The 22,879-nt window shown below is 40.9% G+C and overlaps 1 protein-coding gene across 5 annotated transcripts in view; it reads right to left on the minus strand.

Annotated features, from left to right (window-relative positions):
- Positions 1 to 388: 388 nt before the first annotated feature.
- LOC146809667 (sulfotransferase 2B1-like) overlaps positions 389 to 22,879 on the minus strand; it is a 654,164-nt gene continuing 631,673 nt past the window's right edge. For all 5 annotated transcript variants that reach the window (XM_085616523.1, XM_085616519.1, XM_085616520.1 and 2 more), the window contains one exon: positions 389 to 639. In XM_085616523.1, coding sequence (XP_085472649.1) covers positions 527 to 639 — 113 coding nt within the window. In that variant the 3' untranslated portion in view covers positions 389 to 526. The remainder of the gene's footprint in view (positions 640 to 22,879) is intronic.

Consider the following 22,879-nt stretch of genomic DNA (forward strand, 5'->3'; position numbering starts at 1 on the left):
CTCTCGAACGCGCCTTAGGTCGGTCGGGCTCGCTCGCCGCTGTGTCCTCCACCACAAATTTTACACCCTACCACTTTCCAATGCCACCAGCCGCCACTGACAGAATGGGCAAGCTGTGAGAAAACAGTGAATTTGCATCGAAATACCAACACATTAGAGGAACATGCCTCCAATTCAAACATGTAACGTTTTCCTTTGCAGCAAAGCAGCAATATTAACATTTTCACCAAAGTGCCTTGTGACGAGGTGGGGATGTCATACATTGCAATGGACAATATTTTCGCTTGGTGAAGGCATAATACATGGGCTCCTTGGCCAGCCAGACCTATTAGCCATCTGGTCTACTATTACAATATATTACACCCTAAGGACATACAACACCAAAAAATTGAAGTCTGGCATTTATTTCCAGTGATTTTCGGTACACATTAGGATAGGGGAACACCTTAGTGTTCATACCCAGGAAGTTCAACTAACAGTAGAGTATTTTATTAAACTAATATTCAGTTTAGTTCCATAACAGGAATCAGTCTGTCTCATCCCATCTCATTTTAAGTCCTTTCATCCTTTCTTTATAAACTGTGTCAAAACGTTCACTTTGGGCAACAGTGAAATGGTTCTTCCAGTCCCCAGAGACCCCTGCAAAAGGGAAAAAAGACAATTACATACAGGAACACAGGAATCACACAACATACATATGCGTGTAATGCACCAAAGATAAGCAAAAGCAGTGTAGGTCCTACCATTGCACAAGTGTATCGTACTAAATATCATCAGTGATCCCATGCTCAACCTTTCATGGCCCCAATGCCTAGAAGTCACAACAATTCTATTTACATCACAACAATTAGAAAAGGAGCGGCTACTATATTGTTTTGTTTCCGGCCTGAATTCAGGCGATCCAATGTTAACAAATATAACAATGATGAACAAGAAGTGAGATTCAATTGTCAGGAGTCTTAAGAATGTGTCCAGTATCCAACTTTTATTGATTTTTCAATACATGAAATTTTCCATTCAGCCCATTCAACGTGTTTCATCCTCTATGGACTTGATCAGGGTTGTGCTTTCCAAACTTTTGTGACTTTTAAGTTGCATGAAGTAGGGCCTCCTGTTTCAGTGTCTTCATGGGTAAGAAATCCCTTTTCGGAGGCATTTTTCCGTGACACTCGTGCCCTAACGCACGAAGGAGGAAGAAGATTTAGGGAGTACTACACCACCCGAAAAGGGATTTATTACCCATGAAGACGCTGAACCAGGGTTTTTATGGGTAGATTAAAAAAGCCCCTATTCGTTTTAACACTTACATTTCAATCTACTTCTAAGAATCTATTGGTGGATAAACTATATCTGTCTGGTAAAATGGCTAATTCTAATGCTCTTCATGCAGCCTCCTCTCAGCGCTCCAACAGCAAGGCTCAATTGCCTTCTGCTAAAACACAATCCTCTTTCACCTGAAAAGCCATTATCTCCTATATCTTTAGAGAGGGAATACAGGCACTACATCCCTTTGTCAAGGAGACTAAGAAATAGATTCAGCATCTTGAGAATAAATGAACATTGGTGAAACATCCTGTTTCTTGGGTGGAACTGTAGATTGTGGACTTGCAGGATGAAACAAAGAAAATGTAACATCTGTAAAGGGAGGATTTTCAACTTAAACAGCACACGGAGGATTTGGAAAACAGGAACAGATGGAATAATCTCTGTATTTATGATCTTCCTGATGCAATAGAAGAAAATGTCCTTGTTTCACTTTTCAATTTTTTTTCTAAACTACTGGACCTGCCATCTTCCACCTAGCTCAATATTCAGAGGGTTCATAGGTTTGGTCCTTGCCTTAATTCATTTGCATCTCCTGCTAAACTAAGAGGAGTTATCATACTATTTTTGAAGTTTACTAATTTATTAACAGCTCTTTAAGCAGCTAAGGCAAGTCAATTAGGCCGGTCAAAGAATTTGCTTGTCTCAGGATTTTTCCAATGCTACAGCTGCCAGAGAGACAGAATTTCTCAACCTTCACTCTTCTCTACTATCTTTAGGCACCAGATATGGTCTTTTTCATTCTTGCATCTTCAAAATGGCATATCAGAACCATACTACTACATCTGAGGATCCAACTTAACTCGAAAAGATCATACAAACTCATCATCATCAGATACCATGGATACAGCTGGTCCTTCTCCACGAATACGTTTTTCTCTGATATGGTTTTTCAGATGGTTTACTGTGTTCTCTTTGAAGAATTAATATATTTGATATGTATCTCATTGTAGTTTTTAAAAAATATTTCATACTTGTATTTTCTTCATGTATTTTTCCTTTTTTTCTTTATATTTTCATTATATATGTTTGCAGTGTGCAATATCTTCCTGACTTTATATTGTCCTGATGTGGCGTGACTCCTTCCCTTTTGTCCCTTTTGGGTGTGTCATCGTCTCATACGTTGTCACCCCCCATTTCCTTTGTTATTTCAGCTATGTCTTCTCAGTCATCTTTTTGGACATGTACTGTAGCACTAAAATTCATAGTTGGGTGGAACATGTGTTTGTTTCCAAATCACCGAATAAAAAGAATGGTGTTGTTGTATTGTGTAAATAATCTATTAATCTTACAATAATTTTAAAAGAAACAAATGATATGGGCAGATGTATTCTTATTAATCTTCTCATAGATAATGTTCTCCTTACTGTATTTACTTTATATGATACTTTACCATAATTTTTAGACTTCCATAGCAAGAAAATGTACGCAGTACAATGATTAATATTTTATTTTTGGTGGTGACAGTAATCAATTATGGATTCCTTTTTAGATAAATGATCTTCTGTTAAATTTTTGTCACATAGAATGCACAAGCATTATTTATAAAGGTGCTTTGGTATATTTGTGGAGATTATATAACCCTACAGCCCAAGATTATACCTACTAGTCATTCTCTCATGTTACACTCTCACTATTCGATCACGTATTTGTTTCCAAATCTCTTTCACAGTGCATCATAGAATCTAACATCACTCCAATTATACTCTTTGATCATGCTATGGTTATACAGACTTAGATTTGGTTCCTCCCTGTTCTCCTTCACATAGATGGAGAATTAATAATTCTCTATTGGAAGATGATAATTTTTCAAGGTTCTTTATTTCCTTTACTTCTGAATAAAAATTCTGCTGTCTCCCGTTCCTTATTATGGTATATGTTTAAAGCATCTGCAAGTGATTTTATTTTAAGTTATGATTCTAGGAATAAGAACAGTCATACTAAAGAGCATACTGCGTTGCTTTCCTCAATCAAATCTTTGGAACAGAAATATTTTTCTTCTAAATTGCCTTCTGATCTTCAAAACTACTACAGGCCAAACTGGAATTTAATGCCATCACTACTAATGAAGCTAACTCTATACTTCTTAGAAAAAATGCATGTTATTATGGCAAAAAAATAAAGTAGGTAGATTACTAGGAAATTACTTAAAAGTAAGTATAGAAAGAAACAGCATTGACTCGGTGTCAACTAGGCTGAGATGTTCCATTACTAATCATCATGACATTCTTGAAGAATTTATTACATTTCATAAATCCTTGTATACTTCTGAATCCTCATCTCAGTCCTCCAACACTGCAGGTTACTTAGGTCAAACATCAGATCACATCCCCCCAAATTTGGACTTCAAATCTCTAGAAAGTAATCTTACTTCTGACACAATTTCTCGAGCATCATGAGCATTAAAACTGGGTAAAAATCTAGGCCCGATGGCTTCACAGTGGAATTTTATCTTCACTTCTCTAATATTGACCTTCCTTATTTATATCTCGTTTACTCATTTATTGAATCCTCTTCCATTTCTGGTACATTTCAAGAATGTATTATGTCCCATAATTACAAGGATGGAAAGGATCCTCATAACTATAAAGATTCTAGTCCTATCTTATTGATAAACATTGGTTATGAGGTTTTCACTAAGCTTTTAACACTTCATCTGGAATCCTTTCTTCACCATCTTATAGGGAAAGAGCAATCAGGATTGATCAAGAGTGGCTTATATCGGATAACACTCAATAATTTCTTAACGTTCTCAGTAAAGCCCCTTTGCTTAAGTATTCACTTGCAGCTATAACTAGAGATACTGAGAAGGCATTTGACAGAATAAACTGGGAGTTTATGCTCTAGTTGATAAGCTGGCATGGATTTGGTCCTAAATTTATAGCTCCTATTTCCCTTTTATATGATGCATCACGTGTATCAGTATTGGTGCATGGCATACTCTCTTCCTATTTCTCTCTTCAAAGAGGAGTAAGACAAAGTTGTCCACTTTCCCCCTTATTATTTGTTTTGCCGCTTGAACCTTTTCTTGCCAGGATTTGTCTTCATTCTTCTACCACTGGTTCATTTATGGGCACTGTCATCTAAAACTTGCTGCTTTTGCAGATGATATTCTTTTATTTATTTCTTCTCATTAAATTTCTTTACCTCCTCTTTTGGTGGAGATTTCTTTGATTTTAACTGTTTCTGCCAATTAAATAAATAAAGATAAAATAAAAATTATTCTAATTAATAAATATATGAGTCATTCCTGGTTATCGAAGGTCTACTTCTGTCAAAATTAAATATTTGGGTATTTGGTTTATTAACTCTATTCCAGAAACTATCAAAACTAATTTTAAAGTACTGAGTACCAAAGTTGAAAGTATTCTCTCCTCTTGGTATCCCTTATTTTTATCTTAGTGAAATGCTTAGATTCTATTAAAATGATTTCCCCTCTTTAGTTATGTCTTCTTTCTATGCTGCCAGTTCATATTCCAAATATTTTGTATTTTCTTAATTTTTTAAAATCAGCTCAATGCTTATACATTTGTATGACACTATAACAAATAAAGGGTAGTCTTAATTACTTTGCAAAACTCAAAATCAGCTGGGGCAGTTAATTTTTCAGATTTTCATCACTATCATAGAGCTTTTGCCTTACGTCAAGCTGCTCTTTGAACCTCTGAACTGACCTCCTCTCTTTCTCCATTGTGGTTAGATCTTGAAAAAGCTTTTCTTCTTCCCTTTACTTTTCTTCTACAAAGTCACTTCTTCATTCTCCTATTTTACAGCAGATGGCCTGATTGATCAAACCTATATTTCTGCCAATTAACTAACTCCATCCCTGTTCCTGGAAATGCTGCTAGGGTATAATTCCTTAATTAAAATTAATATTAGATCTTTCTTTTGGTGTACTAGGAAGGATAAGCATCTTAGGTATGTCTCTCAAATTTTTCTTAATAATTCTCCTATTTCTTTCCCCCAATTTTGTCATACTTACATTGCTTCAAATCATTTTACTCTTGTTTTTATCATTGATGAAGGTGGTTCTTGATATTTATGATTCCTTACAGCATTCTTCTAGTCTAGTTCATTTTTCCATGGATTTACTGATTTTCTAAAACCAGGTCCTAGAGTTGCGGCTATTTCTAAGTGTCTTTCTCATCCGGATCCCTCTTTAAGCAAATCCAAGGCTGAGCTTTTATGGGAGGGGAATTTTAGGGTGACTTGGAATGGTTCCTTTTGGAATAAAATATATGCGCACGCTTATACTGAATTTCCAGATCAGCTAGTCTTACTCTATCCCTATTTTATATTTATCATAAACTTTCTGTTACTCCTCTATAATGCTTGAGGTTTTCCTCATATGTTTCTGAAAAGTGTTGGTCTTGTGATTTTCCTAAGGCAGACCTTATGCACGTTATTTTTCAGCCCCAATTCAATTTCGTTCTGGCATATGGGCTAGTCCCAAATCAAAACAATTTTTAATCTACAACATGCTTTTAGAACTCTTTATCTTTTTTAAATACATTAACTAATTGCTTTATTCCATCTTTTACTACTGATAAATTGTTAAATATTTTGCTAGCAATTGCATTTCAGCAAATAATTTTTATTTGGAAATCATCATCGAATTTATCACACAATGTGTGGTGGGAATCTGTATGTTCACATAATATGTTAGATACTATGTACACTTTTCAATGTTTATCCTGTCATAATGCCCAATTGTTATGGTTACCTCTCACTACATTTCTTAACCAGATTGATGGTGTTACATCAAACTATTCCTATGTTGTCTGAATTTTTATCTTCCACAAGCATTTTATCTTTCTGTCTTTCTTTTATATTTACAATTTTGTAGTTCTAATCATATAGTTACTGTTTTTTCAGTAATAATAAGTTGCAGATGAGGGCGTTGCTTTTTTTGTATTGTTATATTAACACAGGATGTTTTTTTTAATTCCTTTTCATGCTTTCCCCCCCCCCTTTCTCTACTTCACTCCCCTTGCAAGAATTAAAAACGGCTTCAATGTTTTCCTCCAAGGTTTTTTATACAGTAGATTAGTTGGTGATTGATTATTTATTATATCAATTTATATTTATGTTATGCTGTATATTGTTGTACTGAAGAACGTTTTTTAAAAACAAAAGAACCGATGGAAGGTGATCTGACAAGTATAGTTCATGCTAACCCAGTTGTTGGTGAAAAGGCAATAGATTGTCATAACAGCAGTGCATGCTAATACAATCATCTTAGACAAAGGAATACTGATCCTGTCAACTGCACTCTATGCGTGACTTATGCAATCATTGGAGATTATGAAGGGCATCACCACTGCTGGCTTAAACAAGTATATGAGACAAGGGTAAGCATCATCCTGACAACTCCAAATGCAATACACATCTTCAGAGCCTGGGCAGCATATTATTCCAGAAACGGTACTGCCTACTTACACCAGTTAGTGGAATGCATGATTCTTAGAATGCTCCACTGTGCAAAACACAACCTTTTGAGATGCAACGGAATGCATGATCAATATAAATATACTGACCTAATACAATCCTCTCCGAAAAGTTAAACAAGATTCAAGCAATCTTAGCCTAGTGGGGTAGTGGATGAGGTGGTTGATTCTGCAGGAAAATGTTGAAGATCATAACAGCACTAATCGATAAGCAGGAGGAGGTTGATCAAAAGTAAGTGACTATGTACCTATATGGAACACTGCATTTATCTAGCCGTCTACTGATGCCTCTCATTGGAGTTTACCTGAGGAATAATGGGATTTTATGGTTCAAATCTGTTTGCTTTCACAGAGTTACATTGGTACAAACACAATGTTTAGCAGACAAGAGCCTCGTACCGACAGAACTTGGCCATGTGAAGACAGTTGCCCGAGTTAAGATAGCAAAGAAAACCAAAGCAATGACCCAACCATCCCCAATCCCTGTCCACCCCAGTCCTCGTTACTCACTCTTGGATGGTGTGTTCAGCCTGTACCAACCCTTCATAAGCCTCTCACACTGATCTATTGGCTGCCTACCCTTGTATGCTTCTCTTGTAGCAGTCAAGCACAGCAGACATAGTTATTTACAACACATCAGTTCTATAAACTCTGGAGAGAGTAACACTTTGTATGGCGCCCACAAATAACAGTGGCTCTCTTGGTTATGGGTCGTAGCCAGTACCAGCCATTCCAAACCCAGGATGCGCCACAGTCTGTGCAGTCAGGTCTTCTGTGTAGGGCCTTTATGTGTAATCCCAGTAGGGGAGATAGCCTGGAGTGCCACTCCAAGTGCCAATCTGATGTGGTACTTGGAGTGGATCTTGGATCTTGATTTAATGAGATAGGTCACAGGGTTGGGGAGAGTTAGGATTGTGGGACTGTAGTAGGAGGGTATATGTTTCAGTGATAATATGCTTATCTCTGCCCTTAATTTGAAGCCACTTTGCGAAAGGGATGAGCAGCCTCTGTGCCCCCTTCCGAATGCTGGGATGGGTAACTAAATGTGGGATTTGTATGCAATGGAGAGGTTCTGTTTTAGTAAGACCATAATCAGCTTTAAGTTGTTCAAAGGAGATAGGCCCATCGGTGGCTAACGTGCACAATAGTGTGCTGCCATGCAAAAAAATCTGTAAGAGATGGCTTGGAGTAAAATCGGGGTTACCCAGTATGGCATTAACGGGAATGGGAATGACATAAGGGGCCATATTATACAAAGTGGCCTGGGGAGCAACTGGCAACTAGGTCCACTTTGTGTGCCCTCAAGGCACTTTGATATTTCAGAAGGGGCTGCAGACACTTGTGAGGCCCCTTCTGTAATACAGATAGTAGTGGCGCATATATAGCACCAGCGATATCATAAGAGGAAACGTGGCCCCTTGCAAATGAGGAAATCTCTTTTACTCTGAGCAACTGGCAACTGGGTCCACTTTGTGTGCCCTCAAGGCACTTTGATATTTCAGAAGGGGCTGCAGACACTTGTGAGGCCCCTCCTGTAATACAGATAGTACTGGCGCATATATAGCACCAGCGATATCATAAGAGGAAACATGGCCCCTTGCAAATGAGGAAATCTCTTTTGCTCTGAGCCCGCGCTGTATTATAAATGCAAGTGCAGAGGCAAAAAAGCTGTAAGAAGGTGCACTGTCAGTGCGCACCCTGATGGCAGCCCTCGGGGTAAAGGGGTTCTATAGACCCACTAGATATTCCCATGCAGGCAGATGCAGTCACTCACTGCACCTGCCTGCAAGTGGATCTCTCACCTCTCCTAAAAAAGCAGGTGGGTTGATGCCTGCACAGTTAAATATGCAACAGGTGCTTCAAAGCTGCTCCATATTTCACTTCAATGTGCTGCCCCCAGGGCAGCACGAGTCCGCGGCTGCCTTGTTAACGCAGAGTTTAGCAAAAAAATCCACCTCCGCTTTCTGGCTTACCTGGTCACGCTGGTGCTTCTGTGCCCTATCTTGGATGTCCTCCTCCTCCTGGCTGTCTCCAGGCCTCTCAACTCCAGGCTCGTCCGACTCCCCAGGCGCTCTATGTCACTCTTGGGAGTGACGTTAAGCATAGGCGTTTCGTTTTGCCTGGGGAGGCGGACGAGCCTGGAGTGGAGCGAGGAGACAGCTAGGAGGACAGCCCAGGCAGAGCACCAAAGCTCTGGTGTGACCAGGTAAGTCTGCGGTGGCCTCAGAGTGGGTGGCAGCACAGGGCGGTCCGGAGTGGAGCAGAATTTCAATGAGTTTTTAGCCAACTCCATGGAATTCCATGTAGTGGCACTTTGCCAATTCCACCCACCCATACTAATTAATAACTTTTAATAGTAAAGGCCACTACAGGGACATATAACCTTGTACTTACATGTCCACACATTTCATATACTGCACCCTGCCTGCTGGGATTTTGGAGGCCTTTCTTAGGGGTGACTGATATATATGAAAGGCAGTGCATGGACTCTGCCACACAAGGTGAGGGCAGAGTCGAGTTCAAGCAGTTTACACTGCTCCTGCAGTCTGAAATGACAGGACTGCTGTCTGTAGTTTACTAGAACCGCTTAGAGTGGCACAAACAGTGCTGCAGGCACTGTGGACCCCTTTACCACCCATACACTGGGTACCACTATTACCATATACCAGGGACTTATGAGGGAGGGTAAAGTCCTTTTCAATTGGAGTTGCCAATTTACATATAACAGTTATATGGAGAGAGCACTGGCTGAGAGGTCTGGCAGCAGACTTCCGCACACTATCAGAGTCACAACCATCAGCACTGGACAAAAAAGTTGGGGGGTGACCATACATAAAGGGCACATTCCTACAATAATATAGAGACTGAGTCTTCATATATAATCAGTAAATATTGGTTTGTTTGGCTATCTCACAGTACCGCATCTAAACTCCTAACCTTACAGAGTTATAGATGTTGTGGGTATCCTCGAACGGAACCATTCAGATTTCCAAAGAAATCGTGGAAACAGATCTAACCCTTTCTTTTGTCACTTTTGCATGCCCAAAGTGTCACAAAGAAAAGATACAAAAATGCATTTTCAAACATTTATTGAAAATCTCTAATCTTTGCAAATAAAACATGGACTGTGATCATCAGAAATGGGAGACACATTGCTTTTATAAGCATTTTTAGATTAGTGAAAAACACAAACAATTCAACCATGTTAATTGTTCATACTATTACTAAGGTTACTCCGATCTATGATTATGCTAAAAAAAAGCATTTCAGTAGTATCCATTTGCCAGGCCTATTGGAATGGCCTATCCCAATACCTTGATACTGTATGTCAGAAAGCTGGACTTAGTGCATTAACAAATGCCTCCTGTTTGAGTGTGCAACTATCTTCCTACTCAGGATGAAGGTCGGGACGGTGGAACTGCATCTCAGTCACAGCTCAGAACAGCGTTCAATGATAACTTCTGCTGGAAGTGAACCTCTCACCAACTTCAGCATGGACGCTGTTTTTATATTAAAACGGAAAGCTTATCACACTGTGGCAGAGGTGCAGAACAACATCTGCAATTAGTTTGAAGTAGAAGAGTCGTCTCCAACAAGCAAAAATAAAAGAGAATAAAATGAAGAATTTTGCCCTCAGTTGTGTGACCCTGGATCTAAATGTGTATCAGAAGTAAATGCGTGCATGGCACATTCTCTCAATAGGAAAAACATGTGCAAACCACAATTAAGAAGCAATGCTAAGTTAAAACGAAAAGCTGAAAAGTTAAATATAAGCTACATGACAAGGGGGTCATCAACCACCGCTAGTTAATCCTCCGCATACAGGCTTTTGGTGTGCTCGTCTCCCTTAAACCGCACCATGGTGATCCGTGGGTCATTTGTGACATGAGTTACCTATATAGGATGAACAACAAGGGGTATAGAAGGGGGTTGAAAGTGTTTTGTTAACTCTCACTGCTGCCCTAAGCTCACCATAACTGCTGAGTATCAAATTGTGGAACCTGCTTTCTCAGCCAAAGTGGCACAAAGTTCCAACTTAATATGGCCAGTGAACTCGCTTTTTCAGCGTTGATGGGCAAAAGCATTACCTCCTGCCAAGATGGCTTTGCTTTGCTCTCCAGATGTAGGATTGTCCTTAGCCACGCCCCCATTGTTTTTCCAGGCAAGAAGAGTGTCTGTCTGGTGGAACAAAGGTCAGTCTGACAGACACTCTTTTTGCTCAGGTCATACAGGTATGAGCTAGACATGCGATAAATGCGCAGGCTCCCCGTTGCCTGAGCTGAACGTTGCAAGGCTGAGGATTTCATATCCCTGTTGGTTTGGCCTCAAGGTCCTTCCCCTTGTGATGAGTGGGACTGTCACCAATTGCCATGGACCTGGACACCTCAGTTTTTATCCCTGAAGAGCCCAGGGCCTAGTGCCAATCAGTGACACCTCATCACACAGTTCGGTGGGATCAGCAGTCTCACTGATCCCATCACACTCTGTGATGAGATTGGCTGACCCAGCAGTCTCCACCCTCCTAGGACCCCTGAGACTTGGGACTGCCGCTGTAGGCCAGCCAATAAGGGAGGGCAGCGGTCCCAACCCATCTGGGACCTCCAACGCTTCCTAAGTTTTCTGTGCTGTTTTATGTTTGGTGTATGCATGCGTGTCTGTATGAATGAATGTGTATTTGTTAGTGAGTGTTGTGAATGTGTGTGTGTGTGTTTGAATGCATGAGTGTGAGTGAGGTGTATGTGTGCCTCTCACCCACTCCCTAGTAAAATGACCTGCTGCCACTGACTCTCTCTTTTTTTATCGTCACACTGCCGGTGGTGGATAAACACAGACTGGAAAGGAGCAACCAGTCCCTGCATGAGGGGACTAGGTCGAGCTGCCAACATGCTGGTAAAGAGTTTGGCATCTATATTTATGATGAGATTAGACAGTAGAAGCCATGGTGAGGCCTCTATTTCCCAGGTTTCGGAATCACTGTGATGTTAGCCTCCAGCATGGACAGAGGGATGGTGCCAATGTCTGCAAATTCGTTTTTAAAGAGTCTGGATAGGGCAAGTGTCTAGCAGAAGGTTTTATAGAAAAGAACAAAAAAACATCTGGCCCCTGGGATCTGAGACGCTTCAGCAGCACGATTGCTCTGATGATTTCCTCTATTCTGATGGGCTTGTCAAGGGAGGCCATCACCCAGGGAGTGAGTGAGTTTGGGGACAGTGTGAGGTCAGTGAAGCAAGCTATCTCATATCCTCCAGGAGCAAATGACTCGTAGCGGGGGATTGATCTGTACAGTGAGAGTCAGGGGGTACGGTCAGGCAGAGCTCTGGGTTCAATCTATCTCTACTTCCTCGATCTTTGATTGTAATGTAGGAAGTAGTCCATCTGGACATAGGTTTTATGGGCAGGAGAGTAGCATGTGTAATCTCTGGTATTTGGATGTACCATCTGCCACAATTCACCCATTCCCACCCTTTGAAGCCACTCCCCCCCCCCCTTCCCCCCAGGCAGCCCTGGCCTGTTTAAATTGCTGTCTGGATCAGTCAAATTTAATGTACATCACAAGATTGAAGTTGCTCCCTATTAAGATAGTTTAGTCGGAAGATTCCAGTGTTTCTAGTACAGCTCTCTTGAAAATTGCTCCTGATTGATGTTTGGGCTGATATGGATGCAACAGTAAAGGAAAGCCCCTCTAATAGTATGTGATATGCTAGCAGTTTCCCTGTTATTTCAGCAACGTTGTTCCCAATTGACCCTTGAAGGAGCGTGAGGACAGGACAGCTACTCCTTTGGTGCGGGTAGTGGTGGGAGTTCAACCTGTACCAGTGTGGGGGAATATCGTGCTCTCCTGTGTGGTTTTTTAATGCTGCTAACGCTTTACACAAATGCGTGCTTCTGCGGAGGTGTGTGTTGTCTGGACTACACAACCTAGACCAATATTAAAGCCAAATAACAAATTCCTTGGACCCCGCGAGCACAACTGAATGTATCTATCATTCAATATAGAACTCTGTCCATAAAATAATGAAACCAAAATGTTGACATATTTCATCATATGTATTTCACAAACACATCATGCTGTATTGTAACAACCTAATACATGACATTTGACAATATAATAATTTTGCGTTATATATTCCTTTTCACAAAAATGTTACACAATAAATCATTCTTTTGTACAATGATGTTGATAACAAAAATTCAGTAGCCCATAGCCCAGTGCATTTCAGGATGCACTCCCTTCTTCAGAGGCTGGAGAATCTTGGCTAAAAAAAAGGTAAATGAATAAAACCACCATCAGCGGTTTTAACAGATGGCAAATTGATTCTTTTTTGCGCAACGTGCAATAATTCTGGCTGTGTAATCCCGGTGAAAGGGTCTGCAGGATTCTTGGCTATGAATGGCTTGAGTCGCATTAGTCTTCCCGGATCAGTCAGCGTGGAGAAAGCAGGCAACAGTCCTGCAATCGCGAAGAAAAAATCCAGACCCTTTCACTGGGATTACACAGCCAGAATCAGACTCTGGCCTAGCCAAGGCTGTTACTGATCTCCCCCCCCCCCCTTGTCCTTATGAAGACCCGTAGTGACTACCGAAGGGAGCACACCGTGGGTTGAAATGTCGACGATATCACTAGGCACAGATTTACCAAGACCATACACACTAAAAGAAGCATTTACAGCCAGTAGGGTGCTTGGTTGTTTGTCTGGCCTCAAAGTAACTTTGTCTTGTTTCCCCTTGTACATAAATCTTGCAACCACCTTGTACATATCTGCACCAAGTTGATCACTAAACACCTTTGTCACATGAGCTCTATAGGTATATATTTGACCTATTTCTGAACAGGCTCTTTGTACTTTTGAAAAAATGGATACCTCTGAATGAATTAATTCTGATAAAATGCAAAGTGGACATATACAAACATTGTTATTCTGATCATTCCAGATAATGCTTCCTATCTGGTCAGGTCTGTGTCTCATTTATTTTCCATTGAATTTTGGTTTCATGCGATTCTTTATGCGCAAAGATAATTAAACCAGACAGAACCATTTGTGTTTATAAAAAAAAAAAAAAAAACTCAGAATTGGCTAAAGCATTGCAGGAATATGGAGTGTGGAGCTCTACATTCCTTATCTTCTGCCTGTTTTCCATCATTCTAACAGTGAATATCATTCTATTAGTCACTATTAGTGTAATGAAATACTGGAGCACACTTAGTACCAGTGATGGCAGCTATGCTAAGTAAAACACAATTAAATATATGTTGAATGCGTGCTTAATTATGAAAGCGTGCTTAAGTGGGACACAGCATGCCTATGTGTGAGATAACTTTTCTGTATGTGTAAGCATGTGTGTGTGTGAGAGGAAGAGAGTAACAGTCAAGTGACAGGCAGTGAGTTCGATTGTGCGAGATCGAGTCCTATATACTATTCTTTGATGCAAAGAAACACTACAAAAAAGCTGCTGTGCTGCCATACAAGGCAGCACACATGCAAAGTTGGAAAAACAAGAATAAATGAAAACATTTCTCCTAGTTATGCCAGCCTTAAGGAGCCATACGATTTTGGAGCAAGTTCCTGTCTACTAATGTTTTGCATCAAAACCCAAAGGTGGTTGCATGGGAATACCAATGCTCACTCCTTGGAATGCCCCGTGAAAACATTTATGCAAAGCAGCGCATAGCACAACTTTGAGTTACTTTGTGATACTATTCAATGCAAATACTCAATTGCTGTGATGTTACACGACATGCTTCCTTGGAAAGAATCAGAGTCAGGGGTCATATGATGTTACTTTCTGTAATGTCATTGTTGCTCAGATATGTATTAACCTTACATGAATGAAAAGATGAGAGGCGTTTGGCAAAACTTGAACAAATTTGGTTTAATTCAACGCTTCCGTAGGGAAAGCCTAGACAGAATGTTTCTGCTCAAAATCTCTGAAATGAACAAAGTTTTGGCTGCCCATTTATACAGTTCATGAGGTAAAATAAAATATTTTCTACATTCCAAACAAGCATCTTAGTTATAAATCAATCACATGTGCACATCTGACAAGGACACATATGGCTCTCGAACTCTGGAGAGCTAATGTGGGCCAGTGTGCATGTGTTCAGATGTTCGGTGTGAAGAGCGCGTGATCACTACGTTTGGTGTGCATGTTGTGTCCTGATTGGTTGAGGGCACCTATCCACATGAGGTATCTAGCTTGTGGTATTTCTGAGTCTTTGACCAAATGAGTTTTATTGGAGCCAATTATCTCAGGCCTGTTTATGGTGCAGCTATCTATCTGTGGAAATGATAAGGGTGTTCCCTGGGTGCTTGTTTGTCTTTGGTTTATGGAGGACCCCAACTGTGGCTTATTACTCGCTAGGCATGGGCATGGGTAGCAGGACCTGCTGACCACATATTTCTGACTTGGGGTTGATTGAGAGGTCACCTTAAGTGAATCTGACAGCAATTATGTGAGTTCACTGGAACTCCTAAAAATATTATGGCAGCCATTTGTATTATTTTTATAGACATTATCAACATTACGTTTACAGTGGTTATCTTGTACATCGATATTGTTTCTACTGGTTTTAACAAGGTTGTCTTTGCTCTGGTACGAACGTACTTTGACATTGGTCTTATTATCATACGAGCATGGATTATTACATATATTGGTATCACTGTTGCTGATGTCAGCGCTGCTGTGTGGGTATAAGTTACGGTATACATTGATATTGCACTGGCGGGCACTGTGCAGGCACAAGCTATGGCGTTCGTTCACATTGCATCTACTGATATTGCCGTTTTTGGGCCTGCACATATCATGACCTTCATTGACATCGTATTCACCCATCCAAGCATCATTAAGGTCAACAGGTATGTGATTTCAATTTCGCTACCCATGGCATTTTGGTGAATCAATGCCCATGCAGCCTCAGACAATCGCTTAAAAATATGAAGGTCTTGGTCTTCACTCATGCAGCAACTAGCCTGACTAATCCTGACTCACACTAACTTCCTGTATGTCTCTTATCAAAATGGTCCACTTGATTACATATAACATAGCGTTTCTTTTTCTCTGGACACACTTGCTCCTTTTTGAATTAGAAAACTAAAGACTGCAATCAAAATAGCTAATAATTATTTAATGAAAATCTAAGTGAGTTACTTAGTTTCATAATCACAATCATTGATAATGGAGTTCATGGTCAGATAAAAGAGTTTAGGAGGAATTATATAAAAAAAAACATTAACAGAGCTAAATAGAACTACCTCGTTGATTAAATCAGACTGCCCACAAATTAAACAGTAACAGCTACGAAAAGTGGACTGTATGAAATTGCAGTATTAGTACAGGGGGTAAGAACCCAGCTCAAAAAATCATCACTATCCTTGTCAGAATAAATAAACATGAGCTTAACCTCCTCACAGCTCTGGCACAGAGCATCCAGGCTTAACTTATAGGCAATGTGTAAAGTATTTATGTTGTAATCAAATGGCAATTAAAGTCAAAACACAAGAAAAATCTCAAACTTATCTATAAAATAGAGTAAAATTTAATTAGGTAAATTACACCAAAATGACAATCCAATAAGGAGAAACAGAGATAATAATTGTTTAACTTTCAATTGTAAATACTGTCAACAAGCACAAAATGTGAACATGTAGAACTGGTCGCAGTAGACCAGTTCAATGTCAAAAGTTAAGGGTGTCCATGATGGATCGCAGGTCAGATACAGGAACAAGGTTCGTCTTGTTTGAAAGTTTCCTTTCTGACTTAGACACTTTTAAGGAGAAAAAGGGGTCATTGATGAGTCATCAGAGGAGCAAGCTCCATTATAGATTAGAAGCAGGGCTCGAAAACAGCAGGCTGCTTGAGAGAGGGTCCCAATGTGGTCATTGAAGAAGATGGGAAAGCCGTGAGCGGGCAAAGTCTGGACTCTGTGCTCAAGAAGGCTTCAACATCAATCTGGTACAATTCTACGTCAGTCACGGTAAAGCCCTCTATGTTGGGACTTAGAAATAGTTCTGGAAGTCGAATCTCCTTCAGCGGGGTAAGCCAACAAGTTGAATCTGACTGGTGATTTGATGCCAATTGCTTTGGCTTGACAATGGTCCAGGTCACCCCCAAGTTCTTTTGGAGAAAAAGTTGACAAAACGTTTTTTTAAGTTCCAGCCCTTGCAATTTTGGCAGGAGGAGTACCCTAATCTTAGCCAAAGCCTTGGCACCACCACTTGGAGGATAGGACTATCTCCAACTGAGGCCAGCAGCATTGTTCATGGAAGGTCCAGTTGAAACTGGTTGGATATGCAATTGCAGGGAGAGAAGCCTCTGGGAGTTTGTTCTGTTCCCATAACTCAAACAGGAGGTCAACTAAGTGACCCTTGGTGTCCCTTATGGGATCCTGGGTTCTAGGAAAGCAGGTCTTGTCTTCCTTCAGGTTCTTCAGACACCAGGGCAGTCTTTCTTCTTATTCGTCACAGATCCATGAGTGTTCTAAGCAGAGGTTTGTGGGGTCCACCTTTGTGACCAGTGCGACCCTGTGTGTGGAGGCCACACCCTAAATCAGTTCTGGTCAGTTCTTCCCCTCTCAATGGATTTGGAGCCAAACTAAAGAGACAAAACAGAGGGAATCCTAGGTATGAGCTACATCTGCCTCCAACAGTAATACTTTTAAGCTTGGGGAGGGGTTGGGAGCAGCCCAAAGCAATCCTTCCCACACCAAGAGCCCTTTGCCCACTGTCTGCGAGCAATACACATATTACCAAGGTGAAACCATTAGGAAGAACAGGTGGCTGCTGGACACTGTAAGGAAAGCCTTTTAGTTTTTAACAGGAAAATGACAACATTCTAAAAGCGTAATTTCCAAAATAGTAATACAAATTCAGATTTTCACACCAAGTTGTGCCAGGTATGTGTATGCAAATGTTATTGTTTGACAAGAAGAACACAAGCACTTCAGCACTGGTTAGCAGGGGTCTCGTCTCGTAAAACTTTATTCGGCTCTCAACTTTTTGATTCAATACATACAATTATGATTATAAAAATTCATTTGTTGTACTATTGCATGATACATTTCCTCACATTAATCAATTCCAAAATAAATACGGCAACATTATAACATAAAAAAGGTTCACTTAGGGCCCCATTAGGATGGCGGGTGGATCGCGCCCGCCAGGCCGACGGTAGTCACCGCCGGGCCGGCAGGGGTGATCCGCCCGCCATCTACACATCAAAGACCCCCCGCCATATTATGATGGCTGTGGGGTCCTTGGTGGATGGAAAGACCGTCCGCCGCTTTTCCGCCGGTCGACTTGTCGACTGGGTGGAAAAAGAGCATAACATAGTGGCGGTGTCTGTTAGACACCGCCATCCATCTTTTGAAAGGTGCGGATATGAGCCTGTCTATGGCGGCTTGCCGCCATGGAAAGGCTTGCGGTTTTTGCTGTTGGGGGCCCATAGCAGGCCCTTAGGGTGTTGGCGGGGTGGGGGGTGCACATGGGGGTACCCATGGTACCCCCCCAGCATTTGCATGCACAATGCGGCAGGCACCACGTGGTGCCTGCCAAGTTGTGCATGCAAATGCACAACATGCGTTTTTTACCTTAACGGCACCGCCCGCCACAATGTAAAAAATGCGGGATGCGCCTGCTAGTGTGGTGGGCGCATCCTAATCTCCCCAACGGGACCGGCGCACATATGGCGGGCCGCCCCGTTTTCCATCACGATGGAGGGCGGACAAAGTCCCCCCGCCACCCTAATGATGCCCTTAGTGTCACCAAATATTTCATTGCTACTTTGTGTGACCTAATGTTCTGTGCAACACACAATGTTTTAAGATAGAAAACCCTAAAAGCTCGCTAAAATGTACAGAACAATAGAAAGTGCAAAGGGCTTTGCTTACTTTAGTTGTCACAAGGGCAAAAAGCCACATCTTCATTTTTATCAGCACAAAACGATGCTGTGCATTAGACACATATGATGAATGGTTATTTTCTCCCTTCTCCAAGTTCACAGATTTATAACAGGCAACTGTTGATTTGTTCCTATCATCCATCAATCGATGATCCAATCTATGCTGAAGAAAGGTTTCTTTAATCCTTCTCTTGGTTAGAGATAATACCTTTATAGGATCCAACAGGATAGATACATTGAACAGCCTAACAAGAGAGGAGTTGATATACAGCAGCCAAGGAACATTAGTACATCATTCAGGGTTAAAACAGTCTAAAATAAGTGTTCTGGACTGGTAAAATCAGTTTCTTCCTTAGCCCATAATTACACCCACAATAACAACACTCTAAACAACACAAGATCCTCAAGAAACTGTAGTCCTACCTCATGGTGTACAATAGTATTTGGTGCAGAGGAGGGTAGGCATAATAAATGTTTTAAAAAGCTATTTTATTCTATTTGCAAGGCCGTGCTATTTTTGTAACCTCAAAGGCCTGCCCCATAAAGGGCTGTGGTCTCTCCTTTTGCTTTATAAATGGCTACCATTTCATTAATGGGTTGGTTCCCTAGTTTTGAAGAGAATGTAAAAATCCCTTGGGATGCCCTGCTCATTTTAGCTCTAGTGTTTAAAGCATGTTGTGACCATGAGCACTAAGCCTCAATAACAAAAGCATTTAAGTAGCCAGTCAAACCCTATATAGCAGTGTGTTTAAAACATTTCCTCTACTGGCGTCCCAGAATTTAGAACCATAATCAAGTCTTCTTTTATGCAAGGAGTTCTCCCAGACCTCAGGAACATAAAATCATCATGCCTCTGGTCATGAATCCATACACGTGCCTGAACGTTCTGACCAAATACCACTGAATCATCAACCCAGCCATCCCCACAAAGATTGTGTAAAGAGATGTTATGAGACAATTGTAAGATTATGTTAAACTAAATCTCATCCTCCACAAACATGATTCTGAAGTAAATCAAGCCAAAGCTTTGGCCAACATCAGAGAAGATATGCTGCATTCCTTGAATTAAACAAAAACTCAGCCATCATGCTCCTTGACCTCTCAAAAGCCTATAACTCAGTGAACCATAACATTTGGCTTCATAGACATTAGGAAGAGGCTTACATCTCAGGAACTTTATTGGAATGACTTGTCTCCAAATGCAGTCAATAAGTTTGAATTAGGTGAAGTGTATGTGTGTAATGTGGAGTTTAGGAAGCCCTGGAGATTGGCAGGTTAGACTACTGTAACATTTTCTATACGAGGCTCCGAAAGTCACTAATTGACAAGCCTGAATATTCATCGGCACATTAACATCAAATCAGAATGGAAAGTACTCCACTGATTCACAAGTCATACAAAAATATAGTTTAGGGTTCTTTCATAAGTATTACTGAGGCAGAGGTCCAGGATACCTTGAGATCTCATCACACACTATACAAATCTCACAAAAGCCATCAGACAGAATAAACTCAGAGGCATATCCAGGGTCACAGTGGAATTCAAATGCTTGAATTAATTTAACTCAAAACTCAGCCGAATGAAACTGCAATTGTTTCAGGAATGGTCTGAAAATTATTTTGACCAGTGTCTATATAATTAGACCATACTTCTAGGGAGGTACTGAAACATTTCCAATTGATACCTTCCTTTATCTATTGGACTTTACCTCCAATTTCAGCACTGTTGGATCCAGTCTGAGGGGTCCCAATGTCCTAAATGTATGGGGGTACCCGGGCCCAAACTGTGTTGTTTGGGTTGTTTACCATTGATGTTCAGGAGCTTGTTCAAATAAAGCAATAACATGCCCCTATTCTATTTGACTCTCAGGGCAGTGTGGGTGAGCATTACAAAGCATTTTATGGAGGTAGTGTGTAGGTAGAGACTCATAATTCAACAATCACACACTAGCAAGCCCATTAGATTCATGCAGCTTGGCTTCCAGATGACTCCTTTGGATAAACTAGTGATTCTAGGCCACTCCTCTCCTGGGCCCAGGGGCTGGGCTTCTCTTCCTAAAGCAGACAGCTGCTGTGTGACAAGTTGTTCTCCATCTACCCTCCTAGCAGGCAGGTAGACTTCCAGATCTAAGGCAAACCAGCAACATCTCCAAGGGGATGTACAGTTCCAAGTGATGCTTTTCCCACATCACACAGGGAGACTATCAATGATACCAGCATGGATCATAGCAGCTCTTTGAGTACTCGCATACTTGGTGAGTGAACTAGCTTTGAACTGAAACTAAGTGAGAAGGTTTGGGTCCCAACTGTATGCATAGTTTACAAATAGGGGATGAGGATCCTCTACCTACAGTTCAAGAAAAGGTTTGATGTATCTATTGTTCTAAAGTTATGGCTCTCACCACTGGTAGGAATGATGCTGGCTTCAAGAAGGAGTAGCTATAAAATTAGCACAATGAGTGGGAATTTCCCTTCCAGGCTGTCATCAGGTTTCCGAGATGTGCCACTCAAAACTAAAGGTCTCGACTCTGCTTAGAAGCTTATCTCCCTCTAACAACTGAATCTACTTGCTCACTTCCATTTCCCTTCCTTCAACCAAATGATAGCATTCATGAATGAGTAAATAGCAACCCGTTGCTAAATAGGGGTCTTTGAATATCTAAGGTCAGCCCTCTCTCCAGTCCTCTACACTTGTGTTTATGGGGCTCTCTCCAGCTCAAGCATGTGGGCAAAAAGCTTCCGCTCTCATGAGAAGCATTATTAACACCTCCATCAAAAGACAATCCAAAACAAATCCCAATGCATTTTAACTAGCACCAAGCATACACCCACCGTGTACACATGGATGTCAGTGCAGAATCTTGGCATGATACATGAACGGAACTTTCCATCAGTGAGCTGATAGACATCGCGCTCTGCTCTGGAAAAGAGATAAAATGACTGCCTAATGCCAAGGATTCAAAACAGTATGAAACCATCAATGCTTACTGTGCATGTCCCATGGACACAGACAATAGTTTTTTGTTGCCAAATGGGCATGCTTTTGACACTCGTCACTGATCCACAGAATCAGGCTTTAGGTCTCAGGGTAAATTTTGGGTATTGGCTTCAGTGCAGGATTTCAAGGGTGATGGGCCAACATAAAGTCAGGTTAACAGATTAAATTGCCATTAAGTACCATTTTATCCTAAGAAAGAATTCTGTGTTTCACTTGTGCTCTAAATAAACCAAAAGGAGACACAGTTGCCACTGTGTTGTTACGGTTAGAATAACGTTACATAGGAAATTGATCTCTTGGTCTTTAGCGCTGTTTGACAAATCTTAACAAACTTTCCAAAGAAAACTTCATCCACCTTACCTCCTTCCTGGGATGTTTTGGGTGATCCGTCAAGTAGGGGCCAAGGAAAAAGGGGGCCAAAAATGCAATTTTCCCATCCAAATTCCAGAGGGATTTTTTATTAGTGCTATCGCCATAAAAGTGTTATACAAATTAAGCTAGATATTTACCCAGTACGTGTGCTTTTTGTGACCATCTCCCTACTCTGGCAAAAATCCTGCAGGATCAAACAACACTTTTAAGAAAGTGGGGTTGGTGTCCCTTGGGGAGACAAGGTCCTGCAACCAACTCCACACCATTCAGAGTGGAGATCCATACAAGACGGCGCGTTAGCACCTATGGGGTGCAGACACAGGGCCTGGTTGCAGGCCAGGTCCTGCAGCCAACCTCTCACCATGAACGGCTGAACGAGGGGGCATGGCTTAAAGTTACTTCAGTTAACTATAACCGGTGAATTCCAGTGTCTTTTTAGTTCAAAACGTCATGTTGGCACTCAAATGTTCACCTAACTATAACAGCACTTAAACCTGTGACTATTCAGTGTAAACGGTATAACAAACTAACACATTTTTTGTATGATTTCATCCGTGACGTTATCAATGATGTCATTTGAAATGTCATCAGCGATGTCATAAAAGATGTCATAGACTATGTCAAGAGTGATGTAATAGGTGAGGTCATAAACAGTGCATGGCGGGGTCGCAAGTTATAGTTAGCTCTTGTGATTACAACTGGTGAATTCCTGTGGTTTTTCAAGTTCAAAACCTTAATGTAGTCACTGACATATTCACCTAATTATAATGTCACTTTAACCTTTGTTTTTTTCAGGGAATTCCTAGGGTTATTTTAACGTAAATTAATATTTTCTTTCCATACAG

The sequence above is a fragment of the Triturus cristatus genome, chromosome 7, assembly GCF_964204655.1.
Source record: "Triturus cristatus chromosome 7, aTriCri1.1, whole genome shotgun sequence".
Classification (NCBI taxonomy): domain Eukaryota; kingdom Metazoa; phylum Chordata; class Amphibia; order Caudata; family Salamandridae; genus Triturus; species Triturus cristatus.